The sequence below is a fragment of the Micropterus salmoides genome, unplaced genomic scaffold, assembly GCF_014851395.1.
Source record: "Micropterus salmoides isolate LMB-PRFRI ecotype aquatic unplaced genomic scaffold, ASM1485139v1 Ms_hic_scaffold_8, whole genome shotgun sequence".
NCBI classification, from domain to species: domain Eukaryota; kingdom Metazoa; phylum Chordata; class Actinopteri; order Centrarchiformes; family Centrarchidae; genus Micropterus; species Micropterus salmoides.
In genome coordinates this window covers 2,400,151-2,418,927 of record NW_024044570.1, presented here as the reverse complement: position 1 = coordinate 2,418,927, position 18,777 = coordinate 2,400,151, and the positions used below count along the sequence as shown (strand labels likewise).

General features: G+C 42.2%; 1 protein-coding gene across 5 annotated transcripts in view; it reads left to right on the top strand.

Annotated features, from left to right (window-relative positions):
• prr5l (proline rich 5 like) overlaps positions 1-11,266 on the top strand; it is a 44,288-nt gene extending 33,022 nt beyond the window's left edge. For all 5 annotated transcript variants that reach the window (XM_038706674.1, XM_038706673.1, XM_038706671.1 and 2 more), the window contains 4 exons: positions 1,315-1,406; positions 5,334-5,471; positions 6,285-6,402; positions 10,348-11,266. In XM_038706674.1, the coding sequence (XP_038562602.1) occupies positions 1,315-1,406; positions 5,334-5,471; positions 6,285-6,402; positions 10,348-10,715 (716 nt within the window). In that variant the 3' untranslated portion in view covers positions 10,716-11,266. The remainder of the gene's footprint in view (positions 1-1,314; positions 1,407-5,333; positions 5,472-6,284; positions 6,403-10,347) is intronic.
• Positions 11,267-18,777: the final 7,511 nt, after the last annotated feature.

The window sequence follows — 18,777 nt, the reverse complement described above, 5'->3', positions numbered from 1 at the left end:
TGGTTCGTCCTGCCGGCTGGGATTGTATTTTCTGTTCCCTCAGTTCGGGTACGTTTGCTCAAAAGATTTGTGCTTCGTCTCGTAGCCGTACTTTACTTTGCTGCTTTAATAATCGTGACAGATTCTGGGTTTGAACTTCCTGTGGGAAGAATGTTCAGGTAAGAATCTGCACATTCTTGATTAAAAGCCATGTGAAGTCTCTTTTCTGTCGTCTCCTCTCTTCCTCTGGTGTTTCTCAATCGCAGACTCGACTCGCAATGCATCTCGGAATGCACAGATTTGATTGGCTGAGCATGAGACGATTGGAACAAGTGCCATTGGTCTGTGAGTTTCCCGGGCCAATAAACCACTACAGTAAACGCAAGAGAAGCTGCGCAGGTTAAAATAGAAACGCTCCGTCACGAGGTAATAATTCTCAATAATAGGTCGTCTGTAGGTCGGGGGTCCGGAGAGGACGGCAGCTGGGTCCAGATCCGGATCGCGGTCCGCCAATTAGTGACCTCTGCTCTACATAAATCAAAACATTTCCACCATAAAATGCAGAAATTGATGCAGAATTTCACCAGAATGCAGGAAATTAAGTGGAAAGGAAGACATTTTTCCACACTGAAGATTCTTTCAAACGAGTGTCTTGTTCTCGTGAACCCAATATCGTGTTTCCTCACGTCTCGTGAGCCAAGTGTACCGTCACACCCCTAATCCTGAGCCCCTCTGTCTCCACCACTGTTTTGCAGCATAAGACACATTCAGGTAGATTAATTTAAAGCGACTAAACCTTTCATTAATTTAATAATTAATAATGCTTTTTTTAAATCTGTTTCCCTGAACGTCTCTTTGTAAAGATTTGGAATGTAAATTGCACCACAGGGCTGGTGAGGTGTGGAGTATTTATTGATTAATATTGGTGGAGTTGAAAAGGAAGGATACTAAATTATCTCACATTATATCATAGGGTTTTTTAATATGCTTTTGTTTACTTCAGGCTCTATCATTAGCACACGCCATGAATTTATGTTGACTCTGTCGTTGGTCAGCTCGTGTCCTTTTAAATAATGATGTAATCACAGCACGTATTACCCGTGTTTGTGTGTTGTTGTTGTTGTTTATGTTTAAAGCCTAGGATTCGCCAACACAGCGTCACATCATGTCTGTTTCTCTTTACCGACAGCAGAACAACAAAAACATTAAGTTGACGCTTAACACATTAATTGTCTTCCCGCGGTGCGTCCGGGAAATGGGGCACGTTGTTGTTGCTGTTGCTGCTGCTGTTGCTGCAGTGTTTCCATGGTAACGGTCTGTGCGTGTCTCTCGTAGGCGATGACCAGCTCGTCGCCCTCGCCGATATGTGGAGCAGATTCTTCACAGAGATCCTCCCCACCCTGCAGGCCATCTTCTACCCCGTCCAGGTACGCAAACACACACACACACACACACACACACACACACACACACACACACACACACACACACACACACACACACACACCACCACCTGGTTTTGACTGCAGTTTAGGGTTCAGTCGCATTTAATAGCGTTAAATTGTTTTTCCTCATCCTTTGTTCTCATTTCAGTTATAAACTTAATCGTCAGTGTGTCTGAACACAGGAACTCAAGTCTCCCCTGGATGATGTAACCATCACACATGTTTATGTTCTGACCACCAGTTTGAATCATTTACACTTTGTTTCTGAAAAATCAGACCCACAGCAAAACTGACCTCAAGTTCTCCAAATCAAGTCATTTTCTGTCTCCCTTTTTCTAGTCTTTATGCTAAGCTAAGCTAGCACACCGGCTAAGATAGACTAGCTGTTTCCCCAGGTTTTTAGTCTTTATGCTAAGCTAAGATAGCTGTTTTCCCCTGTATCTAGTTTTTATGCTAAGCTAAGCTAGCTGTTTCCCCTTGTTGTTAAGTTGTTATGCTAAGCTAGACTAGCTTTTCCCCTGTTTCTAGTCTTTATGCTAAGATAAGCTAGCGGTTTCCCCTGTTTCTAGTCTTTTTACTAAGCTAAGCTAGTTGTTTCCCCTTGTTTCTAGTTTTTATGCTAAGCTAAGCTATCTGTTCCCCCCGTTTCTAGTCTTTTTATTAAACTAAGCTAGCTGTTTCCGCTTGTTTCTATTTTTTTTTGCTAAGCTAGCTGTTTTCCCTTGTTTCTAGTTTTTGTGCTAAGCTAGACTAGCTCCTCCCCCTGTTTCTAGTCTTTATACTAAGCTAAGCTAGCTGTTTCCACTGTTCCTAGTTTTTATGCTAAGCTAATATAGCTGTTTACCCTGTGTCTAGTTTTTATGCTAAGCTACACTAGCTGTTTCCCCCTGTTAATAGTCTTTAGGCTAAGCTAAGCTAGCTGTTTTCCCCCTGTTTTTAGTCTTTAGGCTAAGCTAGCTAGCTGTTTCCCCCTGTTTCTAGTTTTTATGCTAAGCTAAACTAACTGTTTCCCCTGCTTCTAGTTTTTATGCTAAGCTAGACTAGCTGTTTTCCCATGTTTTTAGTCTTTAGACTAAGCTAGCTAGCGGTTTCCCCCTGTTTCTAGTTTGTATGCTAAGCTAGACTAGCTGTTTCCCCATGTTTTTAGTCTATAGGCTAAGCTAGCTAGCTGTTTCCCCCTGTTTCTAGTTTTTATGCTAAGCTAAACTGTTTCCCCTGTTTCTAGTTTTTATGCTAAGCTAAACTAACTGTTTCCCCTGTTTCTAGTTTTTATGCTAAGCTAAGGTAGCTGTTTATCCCTGTATCTAGTTGTTATACTAAGCTAACTGATTCAACCTGTTTCTAGTTTTTATGCTAAGCTAGACTAGCTGTTTTCCCCTGTTTCTAGTTTTTATGCTAAGCTAGACTAGCTGTTTCCCCCTGTTTCTAGTTTTTATGCTGAAAGACAAACAGCTACTCAGTGCTGTACGAGTCCTGTACTTCTGGAACACCATCAGGCCTGTGGTTGCCGGGCCCCCGCTGCGGCAGGCGTCCCTTATTTTTCTGTATTGAAGGTGGCAACCTCATGCGCATTGATAGCCCATTATTTAATCATTTTGAAGTGCTCTGAACGCTAATTGTAAACAACCTCTTGAGGGCTTCAGGCCAGAAACACTGATAATGAACGATAAGTCCAAATACTCTCAGCCTGCATTAATCAAGGCCACTTCACATAATTTAGATAATCTTGAGAGTTTTGTTTCCATAGCAATGTGAATTAATGTGACTGATTAATCTTTTCCTGTAGGTTTGAATCGGACTCTGTTGCTTTTAGAAGAAAAAGCTTTTTTTTAAAAGTCTGTTCCTAAAAATTGCATTTTTGTTTGATTTTGAGATGGATTTATTTAAAGCAGTTCATTTATACATTTCATTAAATTTATTTGTAGGGTGAAGTGACATTAAACAACAGCATGTTAGCGTTGTAAAACACAGCCTCAGAGCTTCTAGCATGGCTGCTATTTTTGCAGCAACAACATCACGAACCTCAAGATAAAACAACAGTGTAACAGTAGATCAGTCTGTGGTTGTTTCCTAGAAGAACCGATTCACTGATCCAAATCCTTAAATCATCAGAGGTCAGTGGATTAACTTGCTGAGCTTTGGACTGAAGGAAACTGCTGCTGAGGTGCATCTTACACTGTGTGTGTGTGTGTGTGTGTTTGGGGGAATATTACCACAGTCATGCCACTCGGCAGCCATCTTGGCCTCCGGGCAGCTATTTTGGACTAACTAGACCGGGATCCTGTCTGACTGAATGGGCAGAGAACCAGAACTGCACTTTCACCGGGACACAAAACCTACATGAAAAGAATCTGCAGGAAAATCTGATAAAAATCGCTGAAAAGGTTTGACGACTTTTCCCCAAAATAAGGTTTAAAAAAGCGTTTTTCCCGACCGGTTTTACTTCTACCACGCAGTCGAAGGAAAACAAACCCTTACATCAGTGAAACCACACGATTGGCTGAAATGTTTCCTGCTTTCCTGCTAAAAGCAGATTGGCTTCCTAGCAGCAGGGGCGGGACAACTGCCATCTTTGGCGTTGCAGGCGTTCCCCATAGAGCTGTATTGAGAATTCTTAAAGAGGCTGCGATGAAACGCCCCAAACCCCCCACCATTAAATTTGAATATGGGTAGCCAGTTGGTTTGAGCTGCGGCGGTTGAGGTCATAGGAACGACTGTCACGCTCCAAAGTCAGCCTGAAATTTCACTGTCCAGGCGGCGCTCATGGACCAAACTGAAGCTCTGTTTACGCTGCAGGCTTGTTATGCTTTCCGTATGTTCATGTTAAACATGGCCAACGTTTCAAATAACGAGATAAAAGTATTTAAAAGAAATCCCTGTGAGCAAAGAACCTCAGATTTCCCCCTGTTCTGAACGCTCTGGTTTAAACAGGCTCAGTATGACGTCGTACGGAGCAGGTTTTCCATATAAGGTCATTTACTCCACACACAGAATGCTGGCCACGCCCACAAAAGGAGCGTGCAGCCAGTGGGCTTTTGAGAGGAGGGCCTTAAAGAGACTACTGCTTGCATCAGACAAAGGCTGAAATGAAGGCCTTTATGAGACTTTGATCATCCAGAGCTGCCATAGAGGAGTCACAGAACTAAAATACAGAGCAGGAAATGAAATGTGATAGGTCTCCTTTAATGCTCAATTTGGATGTATTGCCCAGATCAGATTTTTTTAAATGTTTTTATTATTTTTTACATGGCCCATATCAGACTGAAGTGTGAAGTGTCCCGGTTTCCTCCTGTGGTCACAATTCTCCCAATTTATGACAAATGTTTACATATCTGTGTCCTTTCCATCGCCTTCATTACAGTTCCCGGCGCTGTTCAGGGCGTAGAAGCCCCCCACTCTGTTTACTGTGTTTTCGTCCGGGCACGTGACGCAGAATTGCGACAGAGTTGTCAGAGTTGCGTGAACTCGACGATCTGACAGACCGGATTGTGGAAGCAGTTCAGAAAACCAGACCTGGAGTCCATGTGACCTGTTCACACGGTTATAAACAAATCAGATCTGAGTCACGTGTGAGCAGAGAAATCAGACTCGGGTCACTTTGACCTGCAGTCTGAACGCAGCGAGAGAGAGAGAGCAGCGATGGTCGAGCCACCTAGAGAGTGAAAGAGCGAGAAAGCCGGTGAGAAATAAAACTTTATTTTCTGAGTGTTTCACAGCGGTTAAGGTCTTAAACACGCCCCCCAACACCGCCGCACAACCACCGTCATGGGGCCAAAATGCAAACATAAAATAGAAAACATTACATTTCAGAGTGAAGACTTGGGTCAGGCGTAGGTTTAGGTATCCAGGAAATGAATGCGTGTCAGTGTAATGTCCCCAGAAGTGATGTAAATGCACCTGTGTGTTCAGGGTCAGGAGCTGACGGTGAGGCAGATGGCTCTGGTGGCCTTCAGAGACCTGGTGCTGCTGAAGCTCCACCTGGAGGAAACTCTGGGAACTGCAGCGTCCGTCCCTCCACCTGTCACACAGATGCTGCTGGTGCTGCAGGTAAACACACAAACACAAGCATCATTTATTACAGCTTACTTCTGTAGTTTCGACCATCGTTTGTCCATTTATATACTTATCAAGTTAATTAATGTGATGTGGGAGCAAACGGTCAACAAACGGAAGCGATCAGACGATTGGACACGTCCAGTGTATCCAGATGATAAAACCATTTTGTTTGGAGTTAAACTGAAAGAGGGTGCAGCTGAAATGTTGTCAATAATCCCTCATTACACAGGAAAAAAAAGGTGTGCACGCAATAAAGTGAGTGCAGTCGGTCAAAGCAGGAAGTGAGTCTGTAAACTGTGATGGATGTTTGAAACTGACGGGTTTGGTGTTCATTTTACCACCTCACCTTTATTTTTCTTCCAAATACGTTTGTGTAACCTGCGGGTTTGTTTCCGACCTGTCTGACGGTCGTACTGCTCGTGTCTTTCTGACTATTACTGAATTATGAACAAAAATATGAGAAAAAACCCAGACACAGGATTTTTAATAAGATAATATACATTAAATAAGATATAATTTTATTATTTATTTGCAACCTGTCCGTTCTGCAGCTTAAACACAAAATAACAATAAAATCTCTTAACACATACTCTCATGCCACACAACACATATTCATACATTTTAATCTACAGTCCTGACTCTAACCGTACAATCCAAGTCTAGCTTTAACCCTGGACCCAAGTTTTGACCCTAAAGAATCCCATTGAAGAAGCGAAGACAAAGCGACACAAGGTGTCTTCACTAATAAAGGACCAAAAATATGTTGTACTCTGTGTACATGTACTCTCTCTGTCTCTCCCTCAGGGCATCCATGAGCCCGGCGGTCCCAGTTTGGAGTATTACCAGTTGGAGCGTCTGGTGGAGATCGTCGTGTCTCCGTACCTCAGCAACGTTCTGGAAAACAGAAACCAGCCAAGGTTTGGTCAGTACTACTCACGAGCAAGGGCGTCACTTTGTGTGGAAAGGTGTTGGGGACATTTAAGGGCTCATATGAGGGGTGTGATTAAACACAAACGTAAGAAAGCACAATATTGAGGTAGATACTCCCAAGATTGTGAGCATTAAACTCTCGATTTCCTGCGTTCTAGAGACATTTTCTGCACCAATTTATGGGATGTTTTCCTATTGTGCAAGTAAACCTTTCTCATAGAATTTGTATTTGCTATTTAACATTTTGTGTTGCAAGCTAATTTTCAGAAAACCTTTTAGCAAAAGCTTTCAAAAAGTGGTGGGGACATGTCCCCAGCGTCCCCAGCGTAAATGACACCTATGTTCACCAGTGCTGGAGAGAGTAAAAGTATTTAAGTATGATCAGGAAAATGTACTTGAAAGTATTAAAAGTAAAAATAGTCGATGCCCTTTTAGCATTTCATTATTATGTTAAAGCAGCAGCAGGGAATTCTTTTACAAAAATAACATATTTGCTGAAACTGTCACTGTATCCTGACGGTAGAACATGAGACAGATAAACCGGTTCCTCTGGCTCCTCCTCCTACTGCTCCTGAAACCATCTGCAAGAATCAAAACAATCAATCACAGCCAGGAGCAGTCTCTTAACGCAGCGCCAATCACTGCTCGTGCACACGCTGCCCAGTGTACCTGCCTCTCATCCCGCTGTCAGATGCTGTCACAGCCGCCTCTGGAGCCTGGGGCGCGATGCGTCAGTCGAAGTCGAAGCGGCTTTAATGGATAACTACTATAATATAAATAATAAATAATATTCTTTCACGTTGCATATACATACATAAATTTGAGTTTAGTAATAAAAAAATTAAATATAATAAATAAATGATAGAACACACAAATGGTTCAAGAACAATTGAAGGGCAACAACAGAAAATAGTAAGTCAGACATAACTAAGGTCATGTAGAGCACTTTGTAACTTTGTTTTGGAAAGAGTCAAGTCAGTTTTATTTATCTAGCACATTTCATAAAGCAAGTGTGAACTCAGACGCACGACTAATCCTTCCACTGCTGCAGAATAACCGAAGAAGGTGAAGACAAAGTTCAGGTCAGCAAAACTGAGAAATAATGTAAATGTCAGAATCAATAATAAGTTGACAACTTCAAGTTAAGCAGAGGCAGGAAATGAAACACATTTCTGCAGTAAACACCTTAGAACAGCCTGTTAATTCATCCTCTGAAGCTTTATTTGGACATTATTATATCTTTATCAATTAATCATTTAGATTTTTAAATAAAGTACTTGTATTCTCCGAAACCCCCCAAAATATTCAGACTACTGTCATATTAGATGAAGTTAAAGCAGGAAATGCTCGTGATTGAGAAGCTGGAACTTTTGTTGTTTGTAAATTTACTGTCAAAGATTTAATTGATTAATTAATTAGCTGCTGATTTATTTTACAGACTATTAAAGTCCAGCTGTGAGGAGTTTACAGAATTTTGTCTGAGCCTGTCGTGTTTTTAGTTTTGAAAATGCAGTAACTTTAACATTTGAACACTATAATAATGTTATAATATATTTATAAAAAAGTAAAATGAATAAATTCTTTATAATAGATCTGTTTTACTGGCTTTAGTCTTTTGAAAGGTAGTAATTTGAGTGTAATTTAGGGAATAAAGTATGTATTGTGTAAGAAATTGTTCAAATAAAAGCTAAACATAAAGCTAAAGAATTAAATTAAATTGACTAAAAGCTCCAGTATTGTTGCCTTTTAGCAGCTCAGCTAGCAGAAACCTGCTGCTGCTGTTTTACAAACTAAAACCTTTGTGTGTCTGTGCTCAGTCAGTGAACCGCAGCAGCTTTCCTTCCAGCAGGGAACGTGCAACTCCACGAAGCTTTCGTCACCACGTCTGGCAGAACCCTGATTAGATTATAGTCCTAATCCCTGCCGTGACTTGAAACTGTCCAGCCGTGAGCCTGCAGGAGGTCACGTCAGGAACCCAACAATACCGTTTTGTTATGTAATACTGATATATGAAAATGTCACACTGAGCTAATCCTGTGTGCCCGAGACAAACCAGCAGGAACACAAGCACATTTTAATACCTTAATTAGAAGATTTAGAAAATGAAAGAATCAGAGGTAAAGGTGAAAGCTTGAAAGTGTGTTGGTTTGAAACATTAATTAAAACATGATCTACAGAAGTTGAAGAATAACAGTTCTGACCTCGTGTCAAAGACGTCTGTGTATTGTGTTGCTAACCAGCTAGCCCCCGACACGTCCTGTGGTGTAAAACAAAGAAATGTACATTTGTAAAGTTATTATTTGTCAATATAAACACTAGAAATCGTCAGGATGTTCATCAGGATGCTGGGAGGAGGATTCTGTTCCCCTTGGACGGAGCCAGGCTAGCCGTTTCCCTCTGTTTCCAGTCTTTATGCTAAGCTAAGCTAACCAGCTGTTGGCTGTAGCTTCATATTTACAGAGTGGTGTCAATCTGATCACATGACTCTCACTTACCATCCACACTACGATCTCCGTCCACGCCAGCGCTTTAGCTGCGTATCAGAATCAATTTCCGTCTGTTAAAATCACCGAAAACATGACCGTCACATACAACAGCTGGAAGTAACGCGTCACAAAAGTAACGCAGTTACAGTAATGTGTTGCTTTTTGCTGTAACGTAGTAATAAAACGCCTTACTAAAAAAAAAAAAAATCTGTAATATTACACCTGTTACAATCTCAGTAGTTCCCCTGATGGATGATGGTAAATAGATTTCTATAGGCTGTGTGTTTGTGCTTAAAGGAGTTACTTTCCTGATCAGAGAGGCTGCTGTCAGGTCATCCTGACGGAGTCTCGGGAGGTTCAAATAATCAGTGACGTAATGCTGCTGGACCTCATGCGTAAATGCGCACACGTCTTTCTTAATGGGGAGACGATTCATCCGATTCCTATACAGATTTCCAGGTGCAGAAGGTTCGGCTAAAGAATAAAGTAGAGACGAACGAAGAACAGCGACCCCAAAACGGGGTCAAGTACTCTGTTTTGGGTGTTCAGGTTCACCGCTGTAGTCTGGACGGGCAGACCGTCTGACTTTTAAAACGAAGGCGGAGGAGTGAGGATGGAGCCTCAGAGGAAGAGAAGGAGAGGAAAAACTTTCCCTCTTAAAGGGAAACTATGCGATTCTGCAGAGAGTTTGTTGATCAACAGACTCATGAAGGCGCATTGCCATGGTAACCAGTCGTCTGTTTTAGCAGCACTGTAGAAGGTGTGACAACAAGCCTGACAATATTTAAATATGTACTGAAGCAAAATACTTTTCTCAATCTAAGGCGCGGAGTCTAGTTTATTTATCGAGAGGAACTTCAATAGTTACAATTAGTGAACAAACGTCAACGAACAACATGTGTAAGCTCACAAACGCAGCATCAAAACACAACGGAGGAAAAAACTAGAGTTATTTGAAATAGTTTGTACAAAAACACAGAGACTGTTTATCTGCAGGGCCGAAGTCAGTGCTAACTTTGGGGCCAAACTCCTTCACTCTTTATTCAACAGCTGGCAGCAGCACACAGGAGCTCCTCTTTAGTCCGGAGGAGCTGCAGTCTTTCTTCACCGGCCTCTGGAGCTTCTACTGTACATTTACTGCTGAACGTGGAGCTGACCCGTTTCTCTCTGTTCACCGGGGCTAAGCTAACACCGCCACCTGCTGCTCGCTCCAGCAGCTTTGTTTGGGCTCAGTTTACAGACCCAGAGCTACCGAGCCATGAGGAAATATTGGCCGAATTTAACGAAGTGGTTTGGATAAGAATCGTGAAGTGCCCCTTTAAAGCCCCTCCCCGTGTGATCATTTCACTCTTTGTTCTGTATTTATTGTTCTTGACATATTTGGTATCTGTGGAAATGTTCAGATTTCCACTAGAATTCCACTCACAACAGCTTCCTGTCTCCTCATCCAGAGTCCCGCCACCTGCGGCCGTCGGGGTCGTTCCACGGCGACAGGCCCCAGCCAGAGATCACCGTCACTCAGCATCACAACTCCTCCGACTCCTCGTCGCTGGCTCCGCTGGTGGAGCAGGAGGGCGAGGCCTACCTGGAGAAGTCGGGCGGCGTGCGGCGCCACACGGTGGCCAACGCGCACTCTGACGTCCGGTTGTTGTCGGCGTCGGGCAGGATGCATGCCGGGACAAAGAAGGACAACGGGGTGGGGGTGGGAGAGGGCGAGGAGGACGTGGGGTTTTTGGTGGGGGGCGAGCGCATGAGTCCCAGGCCGTTCTCCAGCCAACCGGACATGGTGGAGTCTCCGAGGAGCGGCGTTATCCGCTAGCCGGGAGCGGCTAATGAGACGGTACAGGACGAGGTGTGGACGCGGTCTAACGGGAGAATTAAAAACAAGACGAGGAAACATTACAGCAACAGGCTCAGCCAGAACCTGACAGGAAATAAAAAAACAAGCAGCGGAGAGAGAACAGAACCGGACAAAAACCAGCCAGATAGGACACGAGAGACCCAAAGAAAACAGGACGAGACACCAGAAGTAAAATCACAGAAGAAGACAGGAAACACAATAAACCAACAATAAATGAAAGGATGGGAAACAGGAAGTGTTCCCACAGAGCTCCCAGCAGCAGGAGGAGGAGCTCCGGCTCCGAACTGGGAAGACTGATCTGAACCAGCAGAGACTCTGGTGCTTACTGAAGTGCAGCAGTGCTGATCCAGGATCAGACTCTGCGTCTTCACGTTTGCTCTAATCCTGTGGACAGAACCGGACTACGGGTCCTGGTTCTGCCTCAGACCTCTCTTCAGGTCATGTAAATATGTTCTGTTTTTAGGATTGTTAATGAATAATAAAAATGGTTGAAACTAATTCAGACACAACCTTTAAGCTGTGTTTTCTTCAGTCGCTTGACAGCAGTTCAGTTCATGTGCCCGTTTAGTCGGTACTGTGCGGGACTCCCGTTAGTAACGTTGTATGATTCACATTCTGCGGATTTTTTTTCTCCCTCGTTAAACAAATTGACTTTAAGGAAACCTTTTGCACATGTTCATATATAAAGCATGAGCCGCAGTGTGCGTTTGATCCGCATTCATAAACCTACGGACGCTTATTTTCATTTCCCTGAGTAAAAACCATCAGAACTTTTCAAAGTAAAAGCTCTCAATAAACTCAACATAAAGAATTGCTGCAAAAAATGTTCTCGCTCTTTCATTTTGGAGGCGCAATCACTTCAGAGTAAGTGATTATGTCAGCAACTGTCACGACAGATCTATTTCAGCACCAGCCGCTATCAGTTTATTTATTATTTATTTTTGTACTATCAAAGCAGTCTTATTACTGGCGGGCCGTTTTTTGCTGCCCACTGCTCCATAATAATAGTACTAAAAAGATGGATAAAAATAAAGAGTTAACTATCACAAACATTTCAAAAATATCTAAGAATACAACAATAAAATACCCTGACAGTTATTTTATGTTGTGACTGAACGTGTGAACCTGTAATACTCACATGTAGTAACACCTGTAAGCAACATGAATTTATTTTTACATATACCAACAGGAGGTTTGATCAACCAATGAATCCGTTTTGTATAACTAAATAAATGTAGAAATGCATAAATAAATGGTTTTGCAGCAGAAAGGTTCAGTTGTCTGACAACATTATGGAAAGTCTCCCTACATAGAGCCCTTTTTTGTTTAGAAGAGTAAGATCCTTTTTGTTTAACCAGAAACCGTCACTATATTGCTGTCAAAGCAACCAGACTCCATTGACACTCCATCTCTTCTCTCTCGTCTCCTTTCTTCCCTTCCTGTCTCCTTTCTTCCCTTCCCCTTCTTTTCCTTCTCGTCTCCTTTCTTTCCTTCTCTTCTCTCTCTCGTCTCCTTCCTCCCCTTCTTGTCTCCTTTCTTCCCTTCCCCTTCTTTTCCTTCTCGTCTCCTTTCTTTCCTTCTCTTCTCTCTCTCGTCTCCTTCCTCCCCTTCTTGTCTCCTTTCTTCCCTTCCCCTTCTTTTCCTTCTCGTCTCCTTTCTTTCCTTCTCTTCTCTCTCTCGTCTCCTTCCTCCCCTTCTTGTCTCCTTTCTTCCCTTCCCCTTCTTTTCCTTCTCGTCTCCTTTCTTTCCTTCTCTTCTCTCTCTCGTCTCCTTCCTCCCCTTCTCGTCTCCTTTCTTCCCTTCCTGTCTCCTTTCTTCCCTTCCCCTTCTTTTCCTTCTTGTCTCCTTCCTTCCCTTCCCCTTCTTTTCCTTCTCGTCTCCTTTCTTTCCTTCTCTTCTCTCTCTCGTCTCCTTCCTCCCCTTCTCGTCTCCTTTCTTCCCTTCCTGTCTCCTTTCTTCCCTTCCCCTTCTTTTCCTTCTTGTCTCCTTCCTTCCCTTCCCCTTCTTTTCCTTCTCGTCTCCTTTCTTTCCTTCTCTTCTCTCTCTCGTCTCCTTCCTCCCCTTCTCGTCTCCTTTCTTCCCTTCCTTTCTCCTTTCTTCCCTTCCCCTTCTTTTCCTTCTTGTCTCCTTTCTTCCCTTCCCCTTCTTTTCCTTCTTGTCTCCTTCCTTCCCTTCCCCTTCTTTTCCTTCTCGTCTCCTTTCTTTCCTTCTCTTCTCTCTCTCGTCTCCTTCCTCCCCTTCTCGTCTCCTTTCTTCCCTTCCTGTCTCCTTTCTTCCCTTCCCCTTCTTTTCCTTCTTGTCTCCTTTCTTCCCTTCTCTTCTCTCTCTCGTCTCCTTCCTCCCCTTCTCGTCTCCTTTCTTCCCTTCCTGTCTCCTTTCTTCCCTTCCCCTTCTTTTCCTTCTTGTCTCCTTTCTTCCCTTCACCTTCTTTTCCTTCTTGTCTCCTTTCTTCCCTTCACCTTCTTTTCCTTCTTGTCTCCTTTCTTCCCTTCTCCTTCTTTTCCTTCTTGTCTCCTTTCTTCCCTTCCCCTTCTTTTCCTTCTTGTCTCCTTTCTTCCCTTCTCCTTCTTTTCCTTCTTGTCTCCTTTCTTCCCTTCACCTTCTTTTCCTTCTTGTCTCCTTTCTTCCCTTCACCTTCTTTTCCTTCTTGTCTCCTTTCTTCCCTTCTCCTTCTTTTCCTTCTTGTCTCCTTTCTTCCCTTCTCCTTCTTTTCCTTCTTGTCTCCTTTCTTCCCTTCCCCTTCTTTTCCTTCTTGTCTCCTTTCTTCCCTTCCCCTTCTTTTCCTTCTTGTCTCCTTTCTTCCCTTCCCCTTCTTTTCCTTCTTGTCTCCTTTCTTCCCTTCTCCTTCTTTTCCTTCTTGTCTCCTTTCTTCCCTTCACCTTCTTTTCCTTCTTGTCTCCTTTCTTCCCTTCTCCTTCTTTTCCTTCTTGTCTCCTTTCTTCCCTTCCCCTTCTTTTCCTTCTTGTCTCCTTTCTTCCCTTCCCGTTCTTTTCCTTCTCGTCTCCTTTCTTCCCTTCCTGTCTCCTTTCTTCCCTTCTCCTTCTTTTCCTTCTTGTCTCCTTTCTTCCCTTCTCCTTCTTTTCCTTCTTGTCTCCTTTCTTCCCTTCACCTTCTTTTCCTTCTTGTCTCCTTTCTTCCCTTCTCCTTCTTTTCCTTCTTGTCTCCTTTCTTCCCTTCTCCTTCTTTTCCTTCTTGTCTCCTTTCTTCCCTTCTCCTTCTTTTCCTTCTTGTCTCCTTTCTTCCCTTCACCTTCTTTTCCTTCTTGTCTCCTTTCTTCCCTTCTCCTTCTTTTCCTTCTTGTCTCCTTTCTTCCCTTCACCTTCTTTTCCTTCTTGTCTCCTTTCTTCCCTTCTCCTTCTTTTCCTTCTTGTCTCCTTTCTTCCCTTCCCCTTCTTTTCCTTCTTGTCTCCTTTCTTCCCTTCCCCTTCTTTTCCTTCTCGTCTCCTTTCTTTCCTTCTCTTCTCTCTCTCGTCTCCTTCCTCCCCTTCTCGTCTCCTTTCTTCCCTTCCTGTCTCCTTTCTTCCCTTCCCCTTCTTTTCCTTCTTGTCTCCTTTCTTCCCTTCCCCTTCTTTTCCTTCTCGTCTCCTTTCTTCCCTTCTCGTCTCCTTTCTTCCCTTCCTGTCTCCTTTCTTCCCTTCCCCTTCTTTTCCTTCTTGTCTCCTTTCTTCCCTTCACCTTCTTTTCCTTCTCGTCTCCTTCCTTTCCTTCTCTCTATCATCTCCTTCCTCCCCTTCTCATCTCCTTTCTTTCCTTCTCTCTCGTCTCCTTCCTCCCCTTTTTGTCTCCTTTCTTCCCTTCTCCTTCCTCCCCTTCTTGTCTCCTTTCTTTCCTTCTCTCTCGTCTCCTTTCTTCCCTTCTCCTTCTTTTCCTTCTCGTCTCCTTCCTCCCCTTCTTGACTCCTTTCTTTCCTTCTCTCTCGTCTCCTTCCTTATACCCTTTCTTATAAAAAGGAAAACACGGAATTCAGGTGACAATTCAAAATATAGAAATATAATTGAATATAATGAGCAGCTTAAGTTACAATGCACATTTGTTTCTTCTATATTTTATTTGCATTGCATCTTTTCTTATTGTGCTAACAAACCTTTCCCAAAGCATTTTCATGTGTTAACATTTCTTGTTGCAAGCTGTTTTTCAGAACATTGTTTAACAAGGTAAGCTTTAGGAGGTAAATGCTAACATGTTCACTGAGTCTTTAACCTGCGCTGGTTTCCTGAATAAGAGGATTTAACAGCCTAACTGCTCTCTTTACAGCTCGACCTCTGACCCAGACTGTTCAGGAAGTAGTAATGAGGTCACTTAATCCTTAAATTACGTCAAATCCCTCTGCTTCCCTCCTCCTAGTAGATCCACTGAATCCTAAAGTCACTCTACGTTTTCCAAACTCACGAAGACGCAAACCAGATAAGAGAGACGTAACCATCTGTGTTAACGAGATCACAATCCCCTTTAATGACCAGGTATGTGAACACATACGAGGAATTTGAATCCGGTTTTACACTACTCTGTGTACATGCACAAAAAAGCCTAAACAAACAGGACGACAAGCTCAACAAAAATAGACGCAACCTACAGTGTACAAAAAAGTAAACGCAACTAAAGCTTTGCAAGACAGTGGTGTAGTGAAATAGCGCAAAGGATACTGCAATAAATAAATATTTCTGTTCAGTAATTATGCAGTATCATATGTATATTATGCAAAATTGTGTATAGATTACTCCAGAGTAGATCTCCGAAATGATGAGAAACAAATGATCTGTGGGGGAGTTGGATATCCATTAACCCGGCATTAGATTTATCTGGAGTATGGAAATATTTTAATATACTTTTGAGTTACATTACTGAAGGGAAAGTGAAATTTAAACTAGCTGCTGTAGAGCCCCAGTGTGGTGTTTCAGACAAGTGACCGGGCAACACGTCCTCACAAAGAAATTAAAGAATAGGTCAATAGTTGATGTCTCCAAAACGACATATATGAGCGTTTTTAATGACCAAATCAATATATATGGACATGAGCATTTTCTCAAAATGACATACATGAGTGTTTTCTCCAAAAGACATACATGAACGTGAGCGTTTTCAAGAACATTTGTAAGAATTTTCTCCAAAACGACATCTGAGCGTTTTCTCAGAACAAACGTGAGCATTTTCTCCAAATCAACATATGATTGTTTTCTCACATATGTGAGTGTTGTCTCAAAAAAACATATTTGAGGGTTTTCTCCAAAACAACATATGTGAGCGTTTTCTCCAAAACAACATATGTAAGCGTTTTCTCCAAAACATATGTGAGCGTTTTCTCCAAAACATCATATGTAAGCGTTTTCTCCAAAACATATGTGAGTGTTTTCTCCAAAACATATGTGAGTGTTTTCTCCAAAACATGTGAGCATTTTCTCCAAAACAACATATGTAAGCGTTTTCTCCAAAACATATGTGAGCGTTTTCTCCAAAACAACATATGTAAGCGTTTTCTCAAAAAAACATGTGAGCGTTTTCTCAAAACCCCTAGGGTTTATCGGTAGACATTCATAAAATCATGGTTTAGGCATACACCCCTGTGATGGTTATGGTTAGGGTAAGGGGCTTCAGGGGGCTATAAAAGCAGTAACATATTTGGCTAGCACTAACAGTAGCTAATACTACAAAAAACGCTAACATTAAAGCTAGTTAGCTAAGGCTACAAAACGCTACCTAAAACGCTTACAATAAACACTACAAAACACCTAAATTATTTCTAACACTAGCTAGCTAATACTAACAGTACTACAAAAAAAAAAAAAAACTGCAGTTGGCTAATTGTTTCACACGGGACCCGAACTCTGGTCTCCTGTGTGAAGGTCACCAAATCTTCTAACCACCATGGTTGGTTTCTTAATCACCAAGACGCAGTAAGAAGGTAAATAGTCAGGATGTCATCGTCAATAAATAATATCATGGATAAGTGAAACATTTTTCTCGTAGTTTATTTAAAAAAAGTGAAACTTGTGCATAAAGTGAAATATATCAAGCCTTTTTTTGCTTGTGGAAATCAAAACTCCAGTATCTCAAACTTAGTGGAAATTTTGAATAAAGAATTTATAATACAGAAAAGCGCACACAGATGTGGATTAAGTCCTGACAGCCTCCATCCTCTGATCCCGCTCATCTCTGAAGACTTCAGTCGGTGAGTGTTTCACACATTTTAGACTCGAGTCACTTTTCATGCCTTTTATTATTCTGTCCAGTCTTTGATTATTCCTCTGAAAATGTGTGCAGGAAGTACTCAGATCCTTAAGTAATAGTACTAATGAGTATAATCACGTTCTTAAAGTATTAAAGCAGTAAAATGGCCCTGTTGTACAGTTAAATATTCTCTTAGAGATTATTATTCCTCATGTATTAATGTAAAGCAGGATGTTTCTGCTGTATTGGTCGATTGATTAATAACCCAGAGCCCAAAGTGACACCTTCACAACGCTTGTTGTGTCCAACCGACAGTCCAAAGCTCAACGTTAATGACAGAAATCATATGTATACACTCATGAAAAAGACCTTCAACCATTAACAAAATTGTACATTTCTGACATCTTGACTAATTGATTAATCAACTAATTGTTTCAGTTGTTGTTTACTTACTGACTTTAATTGATAACCAAAAAGATTTTATGCATTTATCTAGTTTGTAAAGTAACGAGTAACTAAAGCTGTCACATAAATGTGGGCAAGTAAAGGGTGCAATATTTCCTTCTGAGGTCTGGTGGAGTACAAGTATCCTGAATTTGTAGCCTACTTCCTTTCCTTCTTCTCTCCTGCCCTTCTTGTCTCCTTCTTTCCCTTCTCATCTCCTTCCTTCCCTGCATGTCTCCTTCCTCCCTTTCTTTTATCCTTCGCATTTCCTTTTTGCCATTCTCACATACTTCCTTCCCTTCTCGTCTCCTCCCTTTCTTGTCTCCTCCCCTTCTTTTATCCTTCCCTTCTTATCTTCCTCGTCCCCCTTCTCATTTCCTTCCTGTCCTTCTTGTCTCCTTCCTCCCTTTCTTGTGCCCTCCCCTGCTCCTCCCCTTCCTTCCCTGCATGTCTCCTTCCTCCCCTGCTGATTTCTTTCTTGCCATTCTGATCTCCTTCCTTCCCTACATGTCTCCTTGCTCCCTTTCTTGTCTCCTCCCCTGCTTCTCTCCTGCCCTTCTTGTCTCCTTCCTCCCTTTCTTTTATCCTTTCCTTCTCGCCATTCTCACATACTTCTTTCCCTTCTTGTCTCCTCCCCTTCTCGTCTCCCTCGTCCCCTTCTCATTTCCTTCCTGTCCTTCTTGTCTCCTTCCCTCCCTTCCTTCTCGTCCTAGCCCTTAACAACAGGTGTGCAGAGACAGCAGTAATTAAAGACAATAAGAAGATGGAAATGTGTTTATTAGTGAACACAATAATGAGTTAGAAGAGAAACTCCAGCGTGTGTCTTCACCATGTCTGTCCTCATCCTGAGCTCTGCTTCCATCTCTTCTTCGGCAGGTATCGACCCGCCGTGTACACGAGCGTTTCACTGTGTACTTTCTCCAACAGGCGGCAGAGTTGAAGGTGGTTTCTACGTGGGAGTCCAGCTCTGGTAAGTTATCACCTGCTGTGCATTTCTCTTTTCTTATCGTCATACAAACACATCATGTCACAGATTTTGGCACCGAAAACCAAAATAATCTCAAAAAGTGCCAAGATATTCACATTTAGGGGAGGTGACAGATTTACTCTCCAACAGTCACAACCTTTTTAGTCAAAAATTCTTCACATAAATAGTTTTTAAAAACGATATCAGAGACTACATCGTGCGTTTAAGGCAGCAGTTAGACCTGATCTGTCAAAAAGTCAAACTTTTGCTGATTTAGATTATTTCTGTGTGTTTACAGATGATATTCTAAACTCTGGCACTTTGTAAATCTTAAAAAGTTTTAGATAGATATGAATGGAAATGGCGGAAGCACAACAAATATAACATTGATGTGGGCAGAGCTGCAGCTTCCAGAACAACAACATTTGAGTTTTCTTTAATAAC